Consider the following 19,463-nt stretch of genomic DNA (forward strand, 5'->3'; position numbering starts at 1 on the left):
ACGTTATTGTGACCTTATATGAGAGCAATGCAAAAGATCATCACGACGAAAAAAATGTTTGTTCGGACAAAATGACAAACAAATGTTTTTGTTAGTAGATTCTAAACACACTCACCCTCATATATTAGGAGAGGTAATTTTATAAAGTTATTATAATTACATTAAGTATCACCAGAGTTAAACTGAAAAACGACAGATATCCTTCACTAGGCTTAATCTTACTAATATTTTAGTTTCAGTGTTTCATTCCAATTAGGTATTTAGAATATCTTTTCAAAAATGAATAAAGAAGTCGAGAAATTCTTGGGAATCAGATACTATTCACGCATCTTTATTTATAAAAGTAATTCGAACTTTACATCTAAATATATCTTAGGATATAATAAACATGTTGAAATATAAAATTAGAAGTAAGAAAATCAATTTATTTAATACCATAAAAATTACTTTAAAATCATTTAAATTTCTGAGTCAAAATTTTAAATAATCAGTAAAATCATCAATTTTACATTATTCTTTTAAACTATCGAAGCTTGTAAACTGTACTGAACTTGTACTGAACACTCAGATTGCATCTTTGTATTCTTCTTATTGTAAAATCTAATTTTCATCGAGAAAATTTAATTAAGGCTTCTTTAAGGACTAATTTCCCTTCCAAAATACGTTTTCTGATAAGCCGGCGCAGGTTTTGTTTTTTTCAGAGCTCGGTCTGAACTTTGCAATTGTACACTATACACCTCACTTATAATGGTTTGGATAGTTCATATAAGTTTATGATAAATATTTCCACCAATCACACAACATCAACTTTTTCGCATGTCAGAACATTGTGGTTCTCTTTTCATGCATTTTTCATATCTAGTAACAATCTCCTTACAAAATCAAAATCAGACATATGAGCGAATTTACATAGAAGCCACTACAAAGTCTTGAATCATATTGAAGTGACGACAGTTGAAAACAAATTTTTTACTAACATTTCAAAGATTTCCCAAGCTCTTGTTGCGTTATTTAAATATTTCTAAGCAAAAATGCCTGAAATGCTTCCTGATCTAATTTAGACAACCAGATGCTGGTTACCCTCAACATGTTTCTCTCGAATTTCTCAAAACATTTTGTAATATCAACGATATTTGACCAGAAGCAAATAAAAACGTTTAATACAGACTCGATTGATTTTTTTCCCAACTGGACGTCGAAAAGCATGCAATGCCGAATATGATCTTTATCATTCTTCACTGTTAGTTTAGAAGTCAAATGTTTCGAATATAAACTTTTTTCAGCGGCAATACTTATCACTTTATGATATCTCTCAATGGGTATGTACTACGCGTTTGTTGATGCAATAAGTGGCAAAAACTGAAAACGATATTAATTAATTCTATTGGATTTCGTCTTATAAATGAAGGTATTTAAAAAAGAAACCATTAATTTTTTTGTGTTTTCATAACAAACTAAATTTTTTTAAAAACAAAATTGTAGATCGAGGCTGATCTGGTCCGTATTTTTCTAGGAAATGAGCAACATTTAGCTTCAATATGGGAACCATGCGAATTGTTATATCTTTAATTAGCTGATTTTTAATTTTCAGAAACTTCTAATTATTTTGAGCATCAACTCTATCTTATTTTAATTATTTCTCATTCAGTTCATTAATGATATTTCTGTAATTAAAATTTAATTTTTTTCTAAACTGGAATCACGATTAGGGTAATCTTCACATTGAAGCATCATCAAATAAAAAATTATCAAATAATGAAGTAGTTTGTGATACTTACACTATCATAAAAAATAATTGTCACTAATATTAATTGCCTCGTTGAACATTTATGTTATCCTTAATAATTAATTGCAAAATTAATTGAGAAATGTCTTGTGCATCACAAATTAATTATTCCTTATCAATATTTCAGATAATTACGGTTAATTATTGATTTTATATACATGATGTCCCAAAAAAGTACACGATCTAAATAATCGCGGACTGTCGAAAGCAGTAGTTAAAGATGTTGATCATTATATCACAATGATCGTATTGAATTAGTTTAGTGTTGAATTAATTGCTCAAGGTTGAAGGGCAAAGAATTTTCTCGTTGAGATTTCAAAAAAAATTAGTTTGTAAATGAATAAAATTATCCACAAAATTTTCGCGATTCTAAGATACATCATTTATATCGAATGAAAGCATATGCGCGTATATACTACGTCAAACCTTTAATATAAGTGAAAATTCTCAACATGAATTTTTAATATTTATCACTTTTCAATCACTATTTAGATATATAATAGATTCTATATGTTTGATAATTGTTATTGAGCAGTTATCGGTAATTTACCCACTCACGCGGATTTTGCTCTGAAGTTTAATATTTTATTGCTGAAATGCTGAAAACTGCAAACATCATTAACCTATCAATGACGCTACTCATTAGAATTAATAGTAGACAGCATTTTGAGAGGAATGAATAATTTTTAAAGTTCAAAAAACCATAGGCAAATGAAAAAATCCGCCAGCAGATCGCATTTGCGCGCCAGTATTTCAGGGTAGAAAATATCCTACCATATGACTACGCTCCGATAGACTTGATCATTTTCCGAACAACAATGAACGTGATCCGCTTTGGTTTTCGAACATTCAGATCATGATTGGGTTCTTGGTTTCCGAAAAGTCCTTTAGCGTCTCTACAAAAAATAAAAGCTACAGACGGATAAAAAAACATGTTCATGTTCCCATATCATCTTTGATCAACGTCCGATTGTTCCAACAAATTTTAAGTGAAACAAGGGATGACCTCTTATAAACAAAGAAAGAATTCACTCTCTCTTTCTTGTTTATCTACAGAGTTAATTCCATAGACAACTTCATATATTTTACTGTAGTAGAAATAGGCGAAACTATAAACAAGTACAATTTTCCACCTGCTCTAGAAAATTTGCTCAACAGAGTATTTTGATATTTTCAAAAAAGTTGCGGCATATTTCCTCTCTCTTATTTTGTTTTCTTGAGTCTTGTTTCTTCTTTATTTAGTCTCTTGAGAGATTGGCCGGGGGGTCTCCTTGGAGTTGGTTTTTGACCCTTTGGCCATTTTGCACAGCGATCTTCCATTAATATGTCGACGTGGTGTTTCCACTTTTGTCGTCCCGATCTCTTAAATCGTACTATATACAAATTTTTAGATATTCTCTTTTAGCTTGGCTTCTTATTTGATCTCTTAGGCTCACTGCTTCAATAGTTCTGAATGTTTTCATCTCTGCTGCCCTCATAACACTCTTCGCTTTTGCTTCCCCTGCATATGTAAGTATACGACATATAATTATTTTGTTCATGTGTACTTTACTATCGGTGGACATATTTACCATTTGAGGTCCAACAGTTATTTTTGAGGCCACTTGGGTTCTCACTTATCGTTGTAATCTTTTGTCGCTTGTGATCTGGATCCCTGAGTGTACATTGCATACATTGGTGAATGGGGTTGTCGTTTACATCTTGCATTACCATTCATTATGTTTTTTCTACAGATATTTACATATTAAGATTTGTAATGCTGTTGTTTAGAATCGATCTATGATATCAAAATTGCGTCGTTGACCTAGCATAATATCTTTATTGATCTTCTCCCATCTTGTATCCTCCAGAAACTTCTTTTACGATATTAATCATTTTTTCTATAATTCAATGGGCTTAGACTACCACCTTGTCGAATTCCTGTTAGTATTGGCGCTTGTTCGGCGCTTGTTCGGTAAACCCTTGTTGTGTTTTGATCAGGGTTTTGTTGTTTTTAATTAGCTCTTCTATTACATTTATATAATTTACAATTTACGGATTTCTCCAAAGTATATCAATAATATCAGCTGTTTGAACAAAAGGAACGGGGTTTTTGAAATTCTATGGTTCTTTCAATTATTTCTCTGAGGATGAAAATTGCGTGTATTGTTGATCTATATTCTGATAAATGTGTGGGTTAAGAATTATGTATATGTAATCCGTATCCAAGAGAACAGTGAATCTTAGTGGGAAAACAATGCCAACAGGATCTGTAGAAAATTTCATGATCCACAGTTTTTGTATGGCCTATTACTTTTGATAAATTTAACGTTTACAATAAAAATTCAAAAACTCCAAAATGTTGACCTTGACAAATTTTGTTAGCACCCATGGGATTGATGAGGGCTTTTATTTCTAATGGTAAACCTGCGGTCCCCATAAAAATTGAGATATGTCGGATATTTGTTTTTTGAAATTTCCAATACATCTTTTTGTATCCAATATCTGACTCCGTTCTCTTTTTCTTCACGTGTTCCACCCATAGTTATACGCAAGTATTCATAGGTTTCTTAAAGGGAACATTTTTATCATTTATTTGATTCGCTTCATTCTTGTGAATAATTCATATTAATAGACTTATTCTCTATTCAATTTCGATTTGAAAAGTTATCTCTGATGTTTTCTTATACTATATTCAAAATTTGCAATATCATCTATATGATTCTCTACTTATGGAATGTAGTTCAAGTGAATAATATACATCAGAATGCTTCTCTGGGGTACCCACCTCTAAAATCTCGAATATTTTTCCTGTTTTATATGGAACAGTCTTCCCGATAAAAAAAAGAAGAAGAAAGCTGTGTTAAGACTTTTACCATTAATTCTACTTTGCAATGAACCCAAATTATTTTCTTTTTGTTAATTTTTACTGCTTTATAGTTATATTAGTATTTTATTCGTCGTTACCATTTTCTGTTGATCTTTTCCTTATCATCCTTATCATCATCATACATCTACACATCTTTCTATACTCGTAACAATACGAAATATTTCCAAGATTTTGGAAGTAAATAATTTATAACTATTTCACGTTATTATGGTTTGTATGCATTGCTATTATAGACTATATGTGATCAAGAAAAAGAAATACTTATTTACACAAAATCTAGCAAAGTTTTTACGCTGAATCATTTTTAGTATTAATATAATAATAACAGTTTGGATAGTGTGAAATTTTGTAATGGCCCAATTATTTCTAGTTTCTAATTTTCCTGTACTGCAAACCAATCAGTGTAACTAGTTTTGTAATTGAATTTTATTTGCAATAGAATGAATCAATTGCAAAAACACCTACTTTTGTTAATATATCATTAAATAGCGAGTTTCATGGCACAGATCAATACTAATCAGATTAGATTGTGATCAGTTTGTAACACAAACCCGAAAAGTAACCAGCATAAACACCTTTTTTATGTTGATTACCTAGATTGTCTATCATGAATTGAATTTTATGAGTTTCAACTTCCGTTCCAGCTCACCTGAAAAAAGTTTCTTTTCAAAATCTTCACATTTACAAGAGTAAATCCGAAACGCAATGTGCAATATCGCAAAATATAAAATAAAAGTTGTCCTAAATGTATAACAGAATCGAATTAGTTTTAATTTGATATATAAAAAACAGATTCTCACTTCAACCATTCAAATCACGAAAACCCCCAAATTGATTCCATCTACTCAATACTTTAGTTAATATGCGGACTGGGCGATCTTATATTCCCCTGCGGTGATGCCATATGCGGCAAGGGTGGCTGGGGAACGAGACCGAGGGGTGCCATGGGCGGTCTAGCCCCCAGCAGTGAAGCTAAAGGATGCGTTCCTGGAGAGAAATAGCCCTGGAGGGCTGGATGGGGGTAGAGTGCGTGATGATGGCGGGAAAGTGAAGCCATTTTTAATTTTTCTAATTCGGCTTCTTGAAGTCGTTTTGCTTTCGCTCTTCGGTTCTGAAACCAGATTTTCACCTGTAACAAGAAAAAAAAATCATTTTCAATTTGAAGTAATGAAAAATGTTAAATACTAAGTAAGACGTCTATTTATATACAAGGTGCAATGAAAAGGTTAGTCATAGTCATAGTCATTTTTTTTTTCGGATGTTTTCTGTTTGATATTCTCTTCACTTCACTACGAAGTATTGCTCAGAAAAATGTTTGAGAGTTTTTAAAGTAGGTTTGAAATCCCCAAAATTTTTTATGTGACTTAGTCTTGTGTATTATTAGTTTAATACATGTTTTGTCTAAAAGCTGGAAAAATGAAGATAACCAGAATGAGTGCTGCCTTAGAACATATTTCACTTCACCAAACTGATAGGAAGTACTATTTGAACATAATAATTACTGGGTAGCACACAACAATGCGGAGAAGAACAACAATCTAGAGTATCGGGTCATAACGGTACTCAAAGTCGGCCAAGGAATGTCCGTCAAAATTAGTCTGTCTGCAAGGGAGCTGTTAGTTACTGTTTTTAATTACAACTTCACAGTTTATATTTAGATCCAAATTAAGAGCTAGCTTCTCCAAGTTATCTATCGTAGATATAGGAGATTAAATATTATTATCGCATATATAAGAATTTAACATACATCTATTTATTGGTACCTATATCATCCACAAAATCATTTAATCGTGATTATATACACAATATACAAATAATATTTGTGCATGGACAGTTAAAATTACCTAAATCAAGAAAAAGAAAATATATAGAGCGACAAGACTATAAATTATTATAAATTTATATGTCGAGTTCGATCAGTAGTAAAAATTTCTATAATCTATATACAAATAATATTTATATATAATGAGAAAACCTACTATAACGACAAAAGTGTATGGAAAATTGAAAAGACCCAAATTAAAAATAGTTCATAGAACGAGAAGAATAATATTATCATAATACAAAAGTACAGATAACTAAAATAAGATCGATAATGATTTTCTTGAAAATATTATATTGTCCATGACATGGATCGTGAAGCCGGTCCTGTTCAGTTATTCGTGGAATGAACGTAATGAATTTACATGGTTTTCAATTAGACTTTAAAAACAGACCCCTTAAAGTGGATTCTGAAGAAGTATTCATTCATCCATCTGACACGGTGTTGGCAGCTATACAGAAAGATACTGGTCTACCTGTATAGAGCGAAACTATGAAAACAGCGCAGCTACTAGAAATCATGGATGATGGTAAACCGGTTATGATGGAGCCATGGAACCACGACGGAAAGGTTTGTAAAGGAGTACTAATTGGAAAAGAATTAGTTACGTCTGCGAAGGAGATCCCAGTACGTGGGATCAATATAATAGATTACCAAATTACCATCAAACTGGGAAACAACGCTGGATCCTGCGTACCAGTAACGTGTATAGTCTGCCAAACCATGATAACGGTTAATTCCCATGACCAATCCTAACAGATTATATCAGTAGCTAGTCAATCCTTCAATCAAACTGAGAAAAGAAGAATGGAGAAATTTCTGTCGCAGTATAAAGAACTATTCATGCCAAAAGAAGGGAAAACTGGTATAACAGCAGCCCGCAAATACAAAATTGATACTGGTGATGCTAAGCCAACCAGACAATCAGTTCGTAGACTACGCAGAACAAATAAAGAGGAAGCTGAAACAATAATTTGGGAGAGGGAGAGGAGAAAATACTAGTCCATAGGATCAAAGATCAGGAGAACGAGTGTAGTCTAGGTACTGAGAAGTCCATCGGGAGGTCATCTGGGAGTTGAAAAAACCCTTCAGCGAGTTCGAAAGGATTATTGAATGAACAGTTCCGACGATGTTAAGGACTAGTGTAAGAAATGTTCGACTCATGAAACAATATAATGTTGGAAACCCTTTCGAAAGGGTTGCTTTGGATATCTCTGGACCATTTCCGACGACAGACAGTGGTTATCAGCCGTTATGGTGTGAGCTTGGAAATCCATAGCGATTAAGGAAGAAACTTTGAGAGCCATGTGTTCCAGAAAATCTATGATCACTCGGGAATGAAGAAGACAAGTACGACCGTATTAAATCCTCAATTAGATAAAATAGTCGAGGGAATTAACAGAACTATTAGCAGATATCTGCCCAAAGTTGTTTCCAGCTACCAGAAAGATTGTTACCGGTATTTATTCCTATTGGCAATGGCTTATCGATCTGCTAATAATGAGTCTACCGATGAAACACCTACAAAAATTCTATTTTGTAGGTGTTTCACATGATTTGGACGTGAAATGAGTCTTCCTTGTAGACACGGAAGCCACAGACGGTTATTTTAAAGATGGGAATACAGTATGGCTGCACAACTTGACAAGAAGAAAGGGATTTTCTCATAAATAACAAAAATCCTGGGAAGGTCCATACTTAATGATAAAAGGGATATATGATGTCATCTATTGTATATGTAAGATTTCCAATGAAAAACCGAAAGTTTTCAACCAGAACAGATAGCGCCGTTCGAAGGAGACTACGACAGGAAGGGTTGAACTATTTGCAAGAAGAGCCTGACCATGCCTTCGAAGAATGCGTACGGAGTTTCCGGCAATGCTAGATATGGAGTCACTACAGAACAAGAACGATCTTTGTTTACTTTGCCGAAAACTCATTCGCGCTGGCCTATACCATCGCGCGTTCAAAAGCGCAGAAGGGTTGGTAACTGTCTTCCGGAAAAAGTTTTGTCAATTAGAAACATCTGCAAATAGCAGATCCCAGTCGTCGATAAGACGTTGAAAATCAAACACAATTTGCGGTAAATTTTCTGCCGATTTAAACATCCAGTCCTGGCTATACATGAATTCCACTATAAACTTCTTTCGAAGGAGGGAGTAATACTACGAACTCGTCCATGATACGGAACGTTTAGCCAGTCCTGTTCAATTATAGTTCATACTAAAATTTGGCGGAAGCGAAATTTGTTGGATATTTGTTTTTATCACAGCGTTTGTTCACTTCTCTAGAAATTTCGTTCTGATATATATTCGAGCTTGTTTACCAGCGAAAATCATAGTGAACGTAACGAAATAGAAAAATTAATTAAACATAAGTTGGTTTAAATGAATTAAGTAAGTAAAACAGAGTGTGAACAAAATTTACCCCACCGTTGAAAGACAGTTTAAATAAATTAGGAAATAAGAAAAGCGATACGTAAATATATGTAAATGTACAGAGTACCTCTTATTCCTGTGATTTAGTGAGTTACGTAGTATCTTGTGATTTTACCACTATTATCCTCCCTTTCTTTGTAAAATTTTCGTATGATTATTATAACGTAAGAAAATGAGATATATATATATAGAATCTTACGAATCGCTGTAGCTGAATACTTGACGGAATACCATGTAGGGAGTTGTTTCAAAAATAAACTTATTCAAAAGCTGATTGGATGATGATAATTTTATAAACCAAATAAGACAAACATACTTGAGTTTCCGTTAGCCTCAATGAATTCGAAAATTCTGCTCTTTCGGCTATACTAAGGTACTGCTTATCACGGAATTTCTTTTCTAAAGCTAGTAGTTGTTGAGTTGTGAAAGGCGTCCTGGGTTTCCTATTTGGTTTGTGTTTTCTCAAATTACATTTTAGTTTGGCAGGTTCCCCATTTGAATCAACTGCAACAAAAATAATGAAGTTAACAGATTTCATATAAAGTAATTTCATAAATTTTCCATTATTTCAAAGGTGACTGACTTACTTATATCTCTACATATCTAATTATTATAATTTTAACTACACCTAATTATGTTTTTCGTTATTTCCATTGAGTCATAGTGAGGAATCATGTAATAGAAATAGTGGATATACGCTTTAGCTTAGAATATGTTCCTATATACTTGACAACTAGTCTTTTACTATGAAACTAATGAAGGTTGACTAACAACTGAAAGCAAAGTTGAACAGAGCTAAGTAGTAGGAGACCGATTGCGTATTGTATGTTATAGAATTTTTTTTCTAATCTCGGGAATATAGGATTCCATACTTGCAATCCCAGGATCCGGGGATTACAAATATGAACTAAATATCATTGTTTTAAATAAAAAACTCCTCTTAATTTGGCGAAATAATTAAGTGAATGTTTGTAAATTGAATCAAAATAAAAAATCATATGCATACATCTCTTTGTGTCACTTAACTTTACTCTTAATAAACAAAACTTTTACCACTTTCCGTTTCAACATTATAACTGCAATCTACACTACGGACATCAATATGTGTCGTGGCGTGACTTTGGGTAGTTGAAGTGAGCATGCTTCACTTTTTTAGATTGCGAAAATAAAATCTTACAAATAATAATGCATCCAAAGTTTCATCTCCAAGCTTGCTATTCAGCTTATTACATAAATGTGCTGCTGTGTTGAAAAAGCACTCCTTTTTAAATATTTATAAGTTTGCTCCAAATTATAACTTTTGTGGAAGTAGCTACAAAAAAATTCATTTTTTTCTTTTAACCATTTTGCATCTTAACTTCCCTTTCATCTTCTTTTTCAACTTCGCATCTGTTCTTCATTTTTTCAGTTAAGGTGATAATCTACTTTTTATAAGCTGTTTGCTTATACTGGAAAACCATTCTTTGGAACTGTCATTACAATTATGACTCTCAATAACAGGATTTTGTAAGTAGCTCAATACGAGACTGGATCTTCAATGTGGAAGCCTGAAATGTTTTCGCTCAATCATTGAAACAAACACTTAAAAGTAGCATCAAGGCAACAAAGCCCTTCTACCGATAATTTAGCCGAGGCCATAAAAATCAACCAACTCATTTATGAATTCAAAATCAGTTTTATCAAATGTATTCACAGGATTATTTGGGTGTACCAGCACATTTTGAATATAATTTTTTTGGAACATAATTTGGGTATGTTCCATCTAGTCTTGCAATCAAGCAACAAGCAAAGCTCTTTTTATGTGCTGGTTCTACATACTCTTGCAGATTGGTGTCGTATTTCAAGGACCCTTGAAAGAATCACTTTGCGAACTTATCTTATATTCCAATCATTCGTGAAACCCTCTTCCAACAACTAAACCTGATTCGAAATCTTTATCATAATCTGAATTATCGATACATCCATTCGGAGTGGTATCAAGTGATTTTTTTATAGTAAATAGCAAACGGCTAAATGAATATCATGCGCAAAGCAAACTTGACGCTTAGTATTATCCAGTTTGCCTACTATTAGCATCACGTTTGGATTGTCAGTTACTATCGACACAATACTAGATTCCAGTGAGATATCTAACTCAGAAAGGTGAAATCGTAAAATACAAATACAGGTCTTTGAATTCAGATTTCATAAATGCGAAATAGACCGATATTCCAAAAATTTATTGCAAGCGAATTTCTATTCTATCTCACTCAAACTAAATCTTTCTACTCGGTTTTTTATTACAGATAATTCAGCTTATTAGTTTTTTGCTTTTGTGACTGTAATTTATGACACAATTGCGCACTGTAGAATCTGATTTAGCTAAATCAGTATAACCTTTAGATAGAAGCAACTATCTTTTGACTTCACAAAAAGGAATATGTTGAAAACAAATGTGTATAATCCTTTCGTAGATCGTCCTGTGGTTTTCAAATAGTTGAACAAAGCTTCCATTTCTGTAAGAAACTAGTCCTGAGTAGGTATATTAGTCATGAAAATTCATGTATATATATTTCATATTTGTGGAAATTTGAAAAAAAAATTTGGCTACTTAGAAATGAGAAATGATTATTGAAAATCACCCTTTCTAGTAAACCAAGAGAACTGTTTAGAAACAACAGAGAAATATCTCGTGTTCAATTTGATGACATTATTGGTACTGGAAAGCAGACTTAGATTGAAAACCCAACTTCGATTTAGTAAAAGCTGAGTGGTATGTATAAGGTCGCCGAACTCTGGATCTGGTAACTGCCTTTTTATTGAAAGAAACTTATATAGCTTTTCTCAATTTCTCTTTTTGGTAAGTGGTCGGCCTTACTCTTTCTTATTTCTAAAATTCAGGCGCTTTTAAAAAATATCTGGTTCAGTATTATGATGTCCAATCAAGGACAAATATATTATCATTCACAGATTCACAGAAAACTGATTCATACTTTGTAAAGGTTTTCACTAGGAGAATTATTCTAATTTTTACGAGAGTTGCTCGAAAACATGTCCACCATAATTATTTTTAATTTTCAACTTTGTCTTCTAGTAAGTGTATATACTTTTTCTAGATAATCTCCACACTTTTTAACACTTTCAAATATCAGTTGACGTCTTTCTTCTCTCTTTTCTATATATGATCGTTGTTTGGCAAGTTCTATTTTCATTTTATCAAGCAATGATGCGTGATACTCTCTTGTTATTATTCTGCATTTAAAAAGATGAATACAATCCCTTCACTAATGGTCACCATCATTTTCTTAAATGATGGAGTGTAGTAGTGCATCGGGATTTTTCTACAGTTAGAATCGACGTAAAAAACTTCCTCTTTTTACTAAAACTACGTCAATAAGGCCGAGTTTAACCAAAGAGTTTACGCCTGCAATTATTCAGACAGCATATACATTCTTTTGATATGCCTACAGCCTCTTATATCTCTCTATCTTTAAACTGATGGTCGTACAGTACCATTTGGTGAACTTTTTTGATGATATTACTGGTTGTTTTAGTTTTTGGCTAGCCCCAACACTTGCCGTTAATCAAGTTGGACGATTGAATTCAGCTGCTAAAAATTTTACGGTCGAAAATGATGTGTGCAGAGTCCAATTCTTCTTTTATTTTCGTAGACGTATTGGTTACAAATACATAATGACAGCTCGATTTTTGATATCCCCTATAGGAACCACACTATAAAAAAACGGGAAAAATGAAACATAGCACACTCTCTTGGTTTATTAGCACAGATAATACGTTCATAGATTTGACAGAAGGTAACACTAGGGGCTAGCCAATCACAGAACAGCATTGACATTTGACATAATATAGTGAATGCGTAGTTGATCTGCAGCGGATGACTACCAACAACTCGTTGATCTCATTATAGTACATGCTCAGCCATAAGGAATCGTATTTGTTTTATTTACGTACAAATTTGTTTTGATATCTGAAATGAGTGTGTAAATGTGTTTGTTCTCAGATATGGCCAGGTAACTAGACCATGAGGATATAAATATCTAATAATTTCTATTTTTTCTATATTATAAATATGAAAGGAAAGTGTTGGTTAAATATATTAAAGTTGTAGTTATTTTAGTTTTGCTCTCCCTCTTAAAGACTGTTTGGTAACCTACGTCGGTTTCATTGGCAACATTAAAGAAAATTTAAAAATATGTCCAAAAATGTTCAGCTCTATGTATTTGGAACAAGTTGGCAAAGGTTTGAGCTTAGTAAAGGGTGCAGTACCATCCTTCCATTTTCCTCGTAGCTATTTTTCAATTTTTGTTAATGTTCAAAAATAGATGAACACTATTTATATAGACTATGCATGTTGATGACTCCACCAATAACTTTTGGTGTCCACTACAAAAACCACGAAAATCGTTTTGATTGGTGCAATTTCATTGAATTGTTTCGAAAAATAGCTTGTCGAAAGATGCCACCAAAAGCAGAAAGGAAACTGTTGTTTCCATATACGTTTATTATTGCTAATGAACCAAGAATGGTGCTGAAACAGCAACTCGAGTTGAATATCTAAAGGGGCAGAGACTAAGGGTCAAAAATTTTGTTAGAATGTTACAACGCAATTATATATCCCCTCACTTATTATGATGAGTGCTAACATCTTCAGGTCGAGGTCAAAGTTTAATAATTTTACCGACAAAAAGCGAACAATTTGGGTAAATAGAAATATTAGATTTAATGTCAAACGAAACTTATAATAATTTAATTGGTCGATAGTTTCCTACAACAAATTAAAATCTACTGCTATATAGTCAACAAAACCTGTATGACCTCTAGATAAGATTTCTTGATTCTTATACAGAAGATAGAGGTATTCATTAAAACTTGAGTATATTATATTTTTTAATAAAATCAATATTAATTTGATATATTAAAGTTAACCAGTGTTTATAGGGGTAAATTCTGTAAAAACGCGATTGTAATACAAAAAATTTCACAGTTGCTGTTATACATAACCATCAATTTGCTTGCTTTGTTCCAACTTCAACAGATGGTCTTATCTTTCATGTGTTCTCTCACTTCACATCAACGCTTGTTACAGTAATTCTGTATTCAAATGAAAAAATTTTTGAATAAATTAATTGAAATAGCATGAAAAAAATGATTTAATAGGTGTGCTGACACTAAAACACAATATATCTTCTTAATTAGTAGTCCTGATGACCTCGTCTTTGCCGACGTCATGTTTGCAGGCACGCATGTCTCGATTTAATTGTATAAAATTATTAAATTAATAAAACAGAAGTTTCAGGTGCATTTTAGTTCCAAATAACAAAAAGTGATGTTTGTTCAACTATATAAAATAATTGGACACTGACGGAATATTATCGTTGGTACGGGGTAATTCTTTAAGTGTTCATAGAATTATATAATTATATTTTTAATAAAAAAAGCTTTAGACGGGTGTAGGGAACATCCGTGATAATTTTTCATTCGAAATGTTCAAAAATTCAATTTAATTCTAGAAAATGATGATCAACAACCAAAGGGAACATAAGATTTTTGTCTATTTTTATAAAGACATAAAAGCTACACAGTGAACATTTTAACTAGTCTCTGGTAAAATTTTTATCCGTAATAAACTTATATTTCTAACTAGATCGCTATCAAGATTCTCAGATTTTAGTACGTTGAGCCCCGGTGCGGCCCATAGGCCCGCAACTGAGCTTTCTCCACAACCCAGAGCGATTGTATGAACCGCACGACGTATTTTATTTCAAACCTTCTCCACGTTTTACACTTTGGTTGGACGGTCCTGGTTCCTTGAAACATTACCCCACACCTGGTCAGTTTGATTTTTTTTCATGATCATTGTACAACAAAAACCTCATTTTTCATATTTTGGTTTTTTTATACAATATAATTCAAATAATATTTATTTGTCGTTTGTTAATAAATTGTTGTTACAATCACAATTATTTTTCCGCAAAACACGAAATAAAATAATGTGGATTTAACAATAATTTTTTTTTCACAACACACAACACGCATATTTCTAAATGTTTCGATACAAAATAAACATAGTAAATAAGTAAATACGACATCACCCAAAAGCATTATTTTTGATCTCATATATTTTTCAAAATACATCCTGCATTTTGGCTCTATACATAAAAGCATAAAAAAGCAAACAAAATATTGTTTTGGTTTTTCCAAACTGCACACCCTATATGGAGTGTAAAAACAGATAAAATATTTTGAGCCCAGGGGAAAGTTTATCAATTTTGTTTGGGGCTCAACGTGTTAAACTTTTGCAGTGCTTTTTATGGGGCTACCTAAAAGGCTCAGTTTATTGAAAGAGCCATATGTTTAATATTTTAATAAGAAATGAGTGTAGCTCAATTCGTTTCAAGACATTGAAAATGTTGAAAACGAATTTCGTTTAGTCTAGAAATTAAACCCATGTAAGTTCTGGAAGACTTTGATGTCTCCGACCACGTGATTCTAATTTCACGGATTGCAAATAAAAGACCAACCTGTAGTTGCAATTTGACGATAAAATATCCCCCTTAAATATTGCAGTTCCAGTTCAAGACCAATTACAAAGACATCCCGAATGATTTGCAGCAAATTTCTTTCGTGCTTCAATTCCTAAGGGATGTGAATCTTGACCATAAAATATAGACCTTTTTATTTCAAGTTTCTAATTCTACCTCACCAATACTAACTTTGATTTGAGACTGTATGAAATGTAAAATACAAAACGCACCCCAAGATGGTGCTAGAATCATATATTGTGACGCAATAGAAATGTGATATGTAATGTGTAATAACTAAAATTATAGTTTTATTCAAATAATAGATATTTACGAAGTGTCGTCATATTACGAAATGAGATGGGAAATTTGTTTGATAACCCATTGAATATCGTAATATGAATTTCCGATACGAATATAGTACATTATTCCACCTATTACAAATAATGTTAATTATTTACTTAAAATTAATCAATATTCCTAAAATTAATGATATTAGAATCATGTAACAAGCACTCATTGTTGATTTATTTTGCGAACTGTCAATATTGACGCGTTCACTTTGGTATAATTGTATCGACATGAGATCCGTCTATAAAAGTGTGGATTGTGATATAGAACTTGCTGCAAATAACACAATACAAACCCTAGTACCCGCTAAATATCGCAATAGATACGAAAAAGCGTATAAGCGATTCGAAGACTGGTGTAGTTCAAAAAAAGTTATTCATTCCACTATTGCGATAAAGTAACTCATTACGAAACTCATATTAGTATCGTAATGTTTGATATTATATATTGGTAGTATGTAAAAATCTTAACAGACACTCGTCTTCTTGCTTAAAGTCTAAATAGTTTCCTACACATTAGTGATTTACAATCCCGAAATCTTCGGGATATGAAATCATCCGAGATCCGGGATCTCGGGATCTAATCCTCTAGCTTTATTCCATTTTTGTAAGAAACTTGTCCTCAGTAGGTATATTAGTCATGAAAATATATGTATATTGGAATTTAATGGAAATTTAAAAAAAATATTTGGCTATTTAGAAATGAGAAATGATTATTGAAAATCACCTTTTCTAGTAAATCAAAAGAACTGTTTAGAAACAACAGAGAAATATCTCGTGTTCAATTTGATGACATTATTGGTGCTGGAAAGCAGACTTAGATTTAAAACCGAACTTGGATTCAGTAAAAGCTGAGTGGTATGTTTGACGTCGCCGAACTGGTAGCAATAGCAGTGAGAAGCAATAAGGGCATTGTTAGTTAATAATTCGAGTAGAAAATGGACTGTAGTTGTTGGAATTGATTAAATTCAATTATTTCGTTTTTTTCCAAAAGTTTGTGATTTTTTATTACATCGTCATTGCTTAGGAAAGAAAATGGGAGCACTCTGTATATATAAGAAATCTCGCTTGGAAATAATAATCGACGGTTCTAGCATTTTATCATAAAAAGTACTATTTAAACTATCGGACTCATATCAAATAACAGACTTTCTGTCTCTGTACATCGTGTACAACGTTCGTTAGTATGTGATATCTAGAGATTCTAAGAATCTCGAAAATTTATATCCAAAACATTTCTCTTTTCCTGCTCTTCCTGCTTGTTTTCTTTCCTAACTTTCGCCTAAATTTTAGGTATTGGTATTAAGAATTGAACTTTCATCTTGACTTCGTTAGAGGATATTTCATAATCCAAACTTTCCCATACTTTGTTTATTGCATAACGAATGGGAGTAACCCCCAGTGACGGAGAAATTTCAAATTAAAATTTTTAGAAATATTAGTTGCAAAATATAATCTTTACTTTTTTTGGAAAAATTTATAAAAAGATTAATTTACACCAATTGTTATCTCAAATTTTCGAATCAATATAATAAAAAAAAATAAGTTGAGTATGTTATCTCTACAATTAGAGAATATGTTTGTTCTTCATGATCAATTTAAGTAACCCTCAACTTTCTCAGACATAATTAAAACTTCCAATAAACAGAAAGTATTGTAAATTATTTAAGTTAACATTTACATTTTTGTTTGTATAGCCTTGTGATTGTAATAATTAGAATTGGCAGCTCTGTAATAATAAGAGACGAAAAGTGATATTGATCAATAAAATTAATGCTTAGAAAGATAAAAGTATTTGTTGTGAAAGGAAGATTAGAAGAGAAGACAAAAATATTGTTTAATTATATGGAATAGGAATAAACTAGTTACATGTAATTTATAGAAAGTTTGTCTATTAGCTTAAAATTTTTGAGTAAAGTTGCCGTTCAATTATCATTCATATTGAGGAAATAAATTTGTTAATAAAGGCTTGTTAAAATTTTTTCCAAATTCTAGGAAAGACGGTTAGGCATGGAAAAATGGCTGCCAATACTTTGGAGTAATAATTATGGATAATGCCAATTAACATTTAATATTAAAGGAACCGTTACCTAAATAGAAAAAGCAAGAACTCTCTGATTGGCTAATAACCGAAGAAATAGTAGAAAAATAATTACTCAAAAAAAAGTTATTGAAGCAATTTAAACATTTACTAAAATATGTATATGAAATAACAAAAGAAATGAAACTTGTCGGGAAACAATTGAAATGATTATTACTTTGATTATTATTTTGGTGTTAAGTGAGGAACTGTTGAAAATAACCCACCTCACAAAAAGGCTTTTATGTATATAACTATCTGTATATATAAATCATAAGAAATTAATTATTATCAAAATAGCAGGATTTTCTTAGGAATTTATTTCACTATTAATTGAGTTGTGTGTATATTTATTTTTAAATTTTAAGAAGTCCTATCTAGTATACTATTTTTGTATAATATAATAATAAAATTTAGTTTTAGTCATTTCGTGTTCCTTTATGCTGAAGTATAGAATTACGAATTCTTGCATTGAGCGCACGTGTGTCGAGCGCACGGTGTTTCGAGCATACAGATTATGTAGGAGGGTGCATCGAGCGCACATTTGCAGGTATGAAGACGTATTTAGCTCGAAATGTTGAATAAATGTTACCATAAATGAGAGAAGAAAAATTAGAGTTAATACTGTCTCATCAATGCGATTATAGTCATAGTCTCCTAACCTAACCTAACCATTCTTAAAAAAGAAGGCTTTTTTGTGCAAAATCAAAATACGCAATTTTTCAATTATTTTGAACCTAATACCAAAAATGCAATCATTCTTAGAAAAAATAATTTTTTTTATCAATGATGGTTTTTCGTTTTGTCTTAATGATAATAATTATTCAAAAATTCATATGTTTGCCCATCTCAAGGACTTCGGCAGATGAAATTTTCTTGTGCCATGTTTTATAAATGTTCCTGTGGGCTCGATGCACGTGCGATCCTCGCACCCCACCTAGAATTACATTTTATGATTTAATGTAATCAATGTTTTTCGAAGTGGTTAAATTAAAATCCAGTGAAAAGTCAAATAAGAACTTATCGATATTAAATATCTTCTACATTAAAATCCGTTACCTATCATAAAAACTATATTATCAAGCATTTTAAGATAAATTTCAATCCTAAACAAGCTCTTTAGAGGCATCAACTGCTTCTTCGAGGAATGAATATAATTCTACAATTGATCCACCAATCAGTTCGATTCTTTGTGCATCAAATTTCTTTCATAATTACATTTGGTACAATCTGCTACATAGTATCCGTTCACGCAGAAATTTGATTTATTATGATAATAAACATCGTGAAAAATATATGTTACTTTCTTGTACAATTTCATGAAAAAATAAATAACACAAGAAAATGATAGTCGAACATCTTTTCCGTTTTCAGTTTCCACAACTAATGGGTCATTATTCAAAACATCCCAAACATCTGTTTTGTTGGTAAAAAAAAGGAAGAATAAAGAGTACAGCAGCCGAAGTGATATTTCCATGACAATTTTTAAGTGAACATGACACGATTCTAAAATAAAAAATCATCCACAAATATCTCGACAGATTCAGTTGAAACTAACTTGCGCAGGGTCAAATTAGCCTTATTTTCACATTTCATT

General features: G+C 31.9%; 1 protein-coding gene across 1 annotated transcript in view; it reads right to left on the reverse strand.

Annotated features, from left to right (window-relative positions):
* Window positions 1–471: 471 nt before the first annotated feature.
* The window catches only part of LOC130900832 (muscle segmentation homeobox-like), a 68,423-nt gene continuing 49,431 nt past the window's right edge, over window positions 472–19,463 (reverse strand). Inside the window, exons 2-3 of the mRNA XM_057811726.1 lie at window positions 9,232–9,419; window positions 472–5,784 (exon numbers count right to left, since the gene is read on the reverse strand). Coding sequence (XP_057667709.1) covers window positions 5,509–5,784; window positions 9,232–9,419 — 464 coding nt within the window. The 3' untranslated portion in view covers window positions 472–5,508. The remainder of the gene's footprint in view (window positions 5,785–9,231; window positions 9,420–19,463) is intronic.

Source organism: Diorhabda carinulata, chromosome X (genome assembly GCF_026250575.1).
Source record: "Diorhabda carinulata isolate Delta chromosome X, icDioCari1.1, whole genome shotgun sequence".
NCBI classification, from domain to species: Eukaryota; Metazoa; Arthropoda; class Insecta; order Coleoptera; family Chrysomelidae; genus Diorhabda; species Diorhabda carinulata.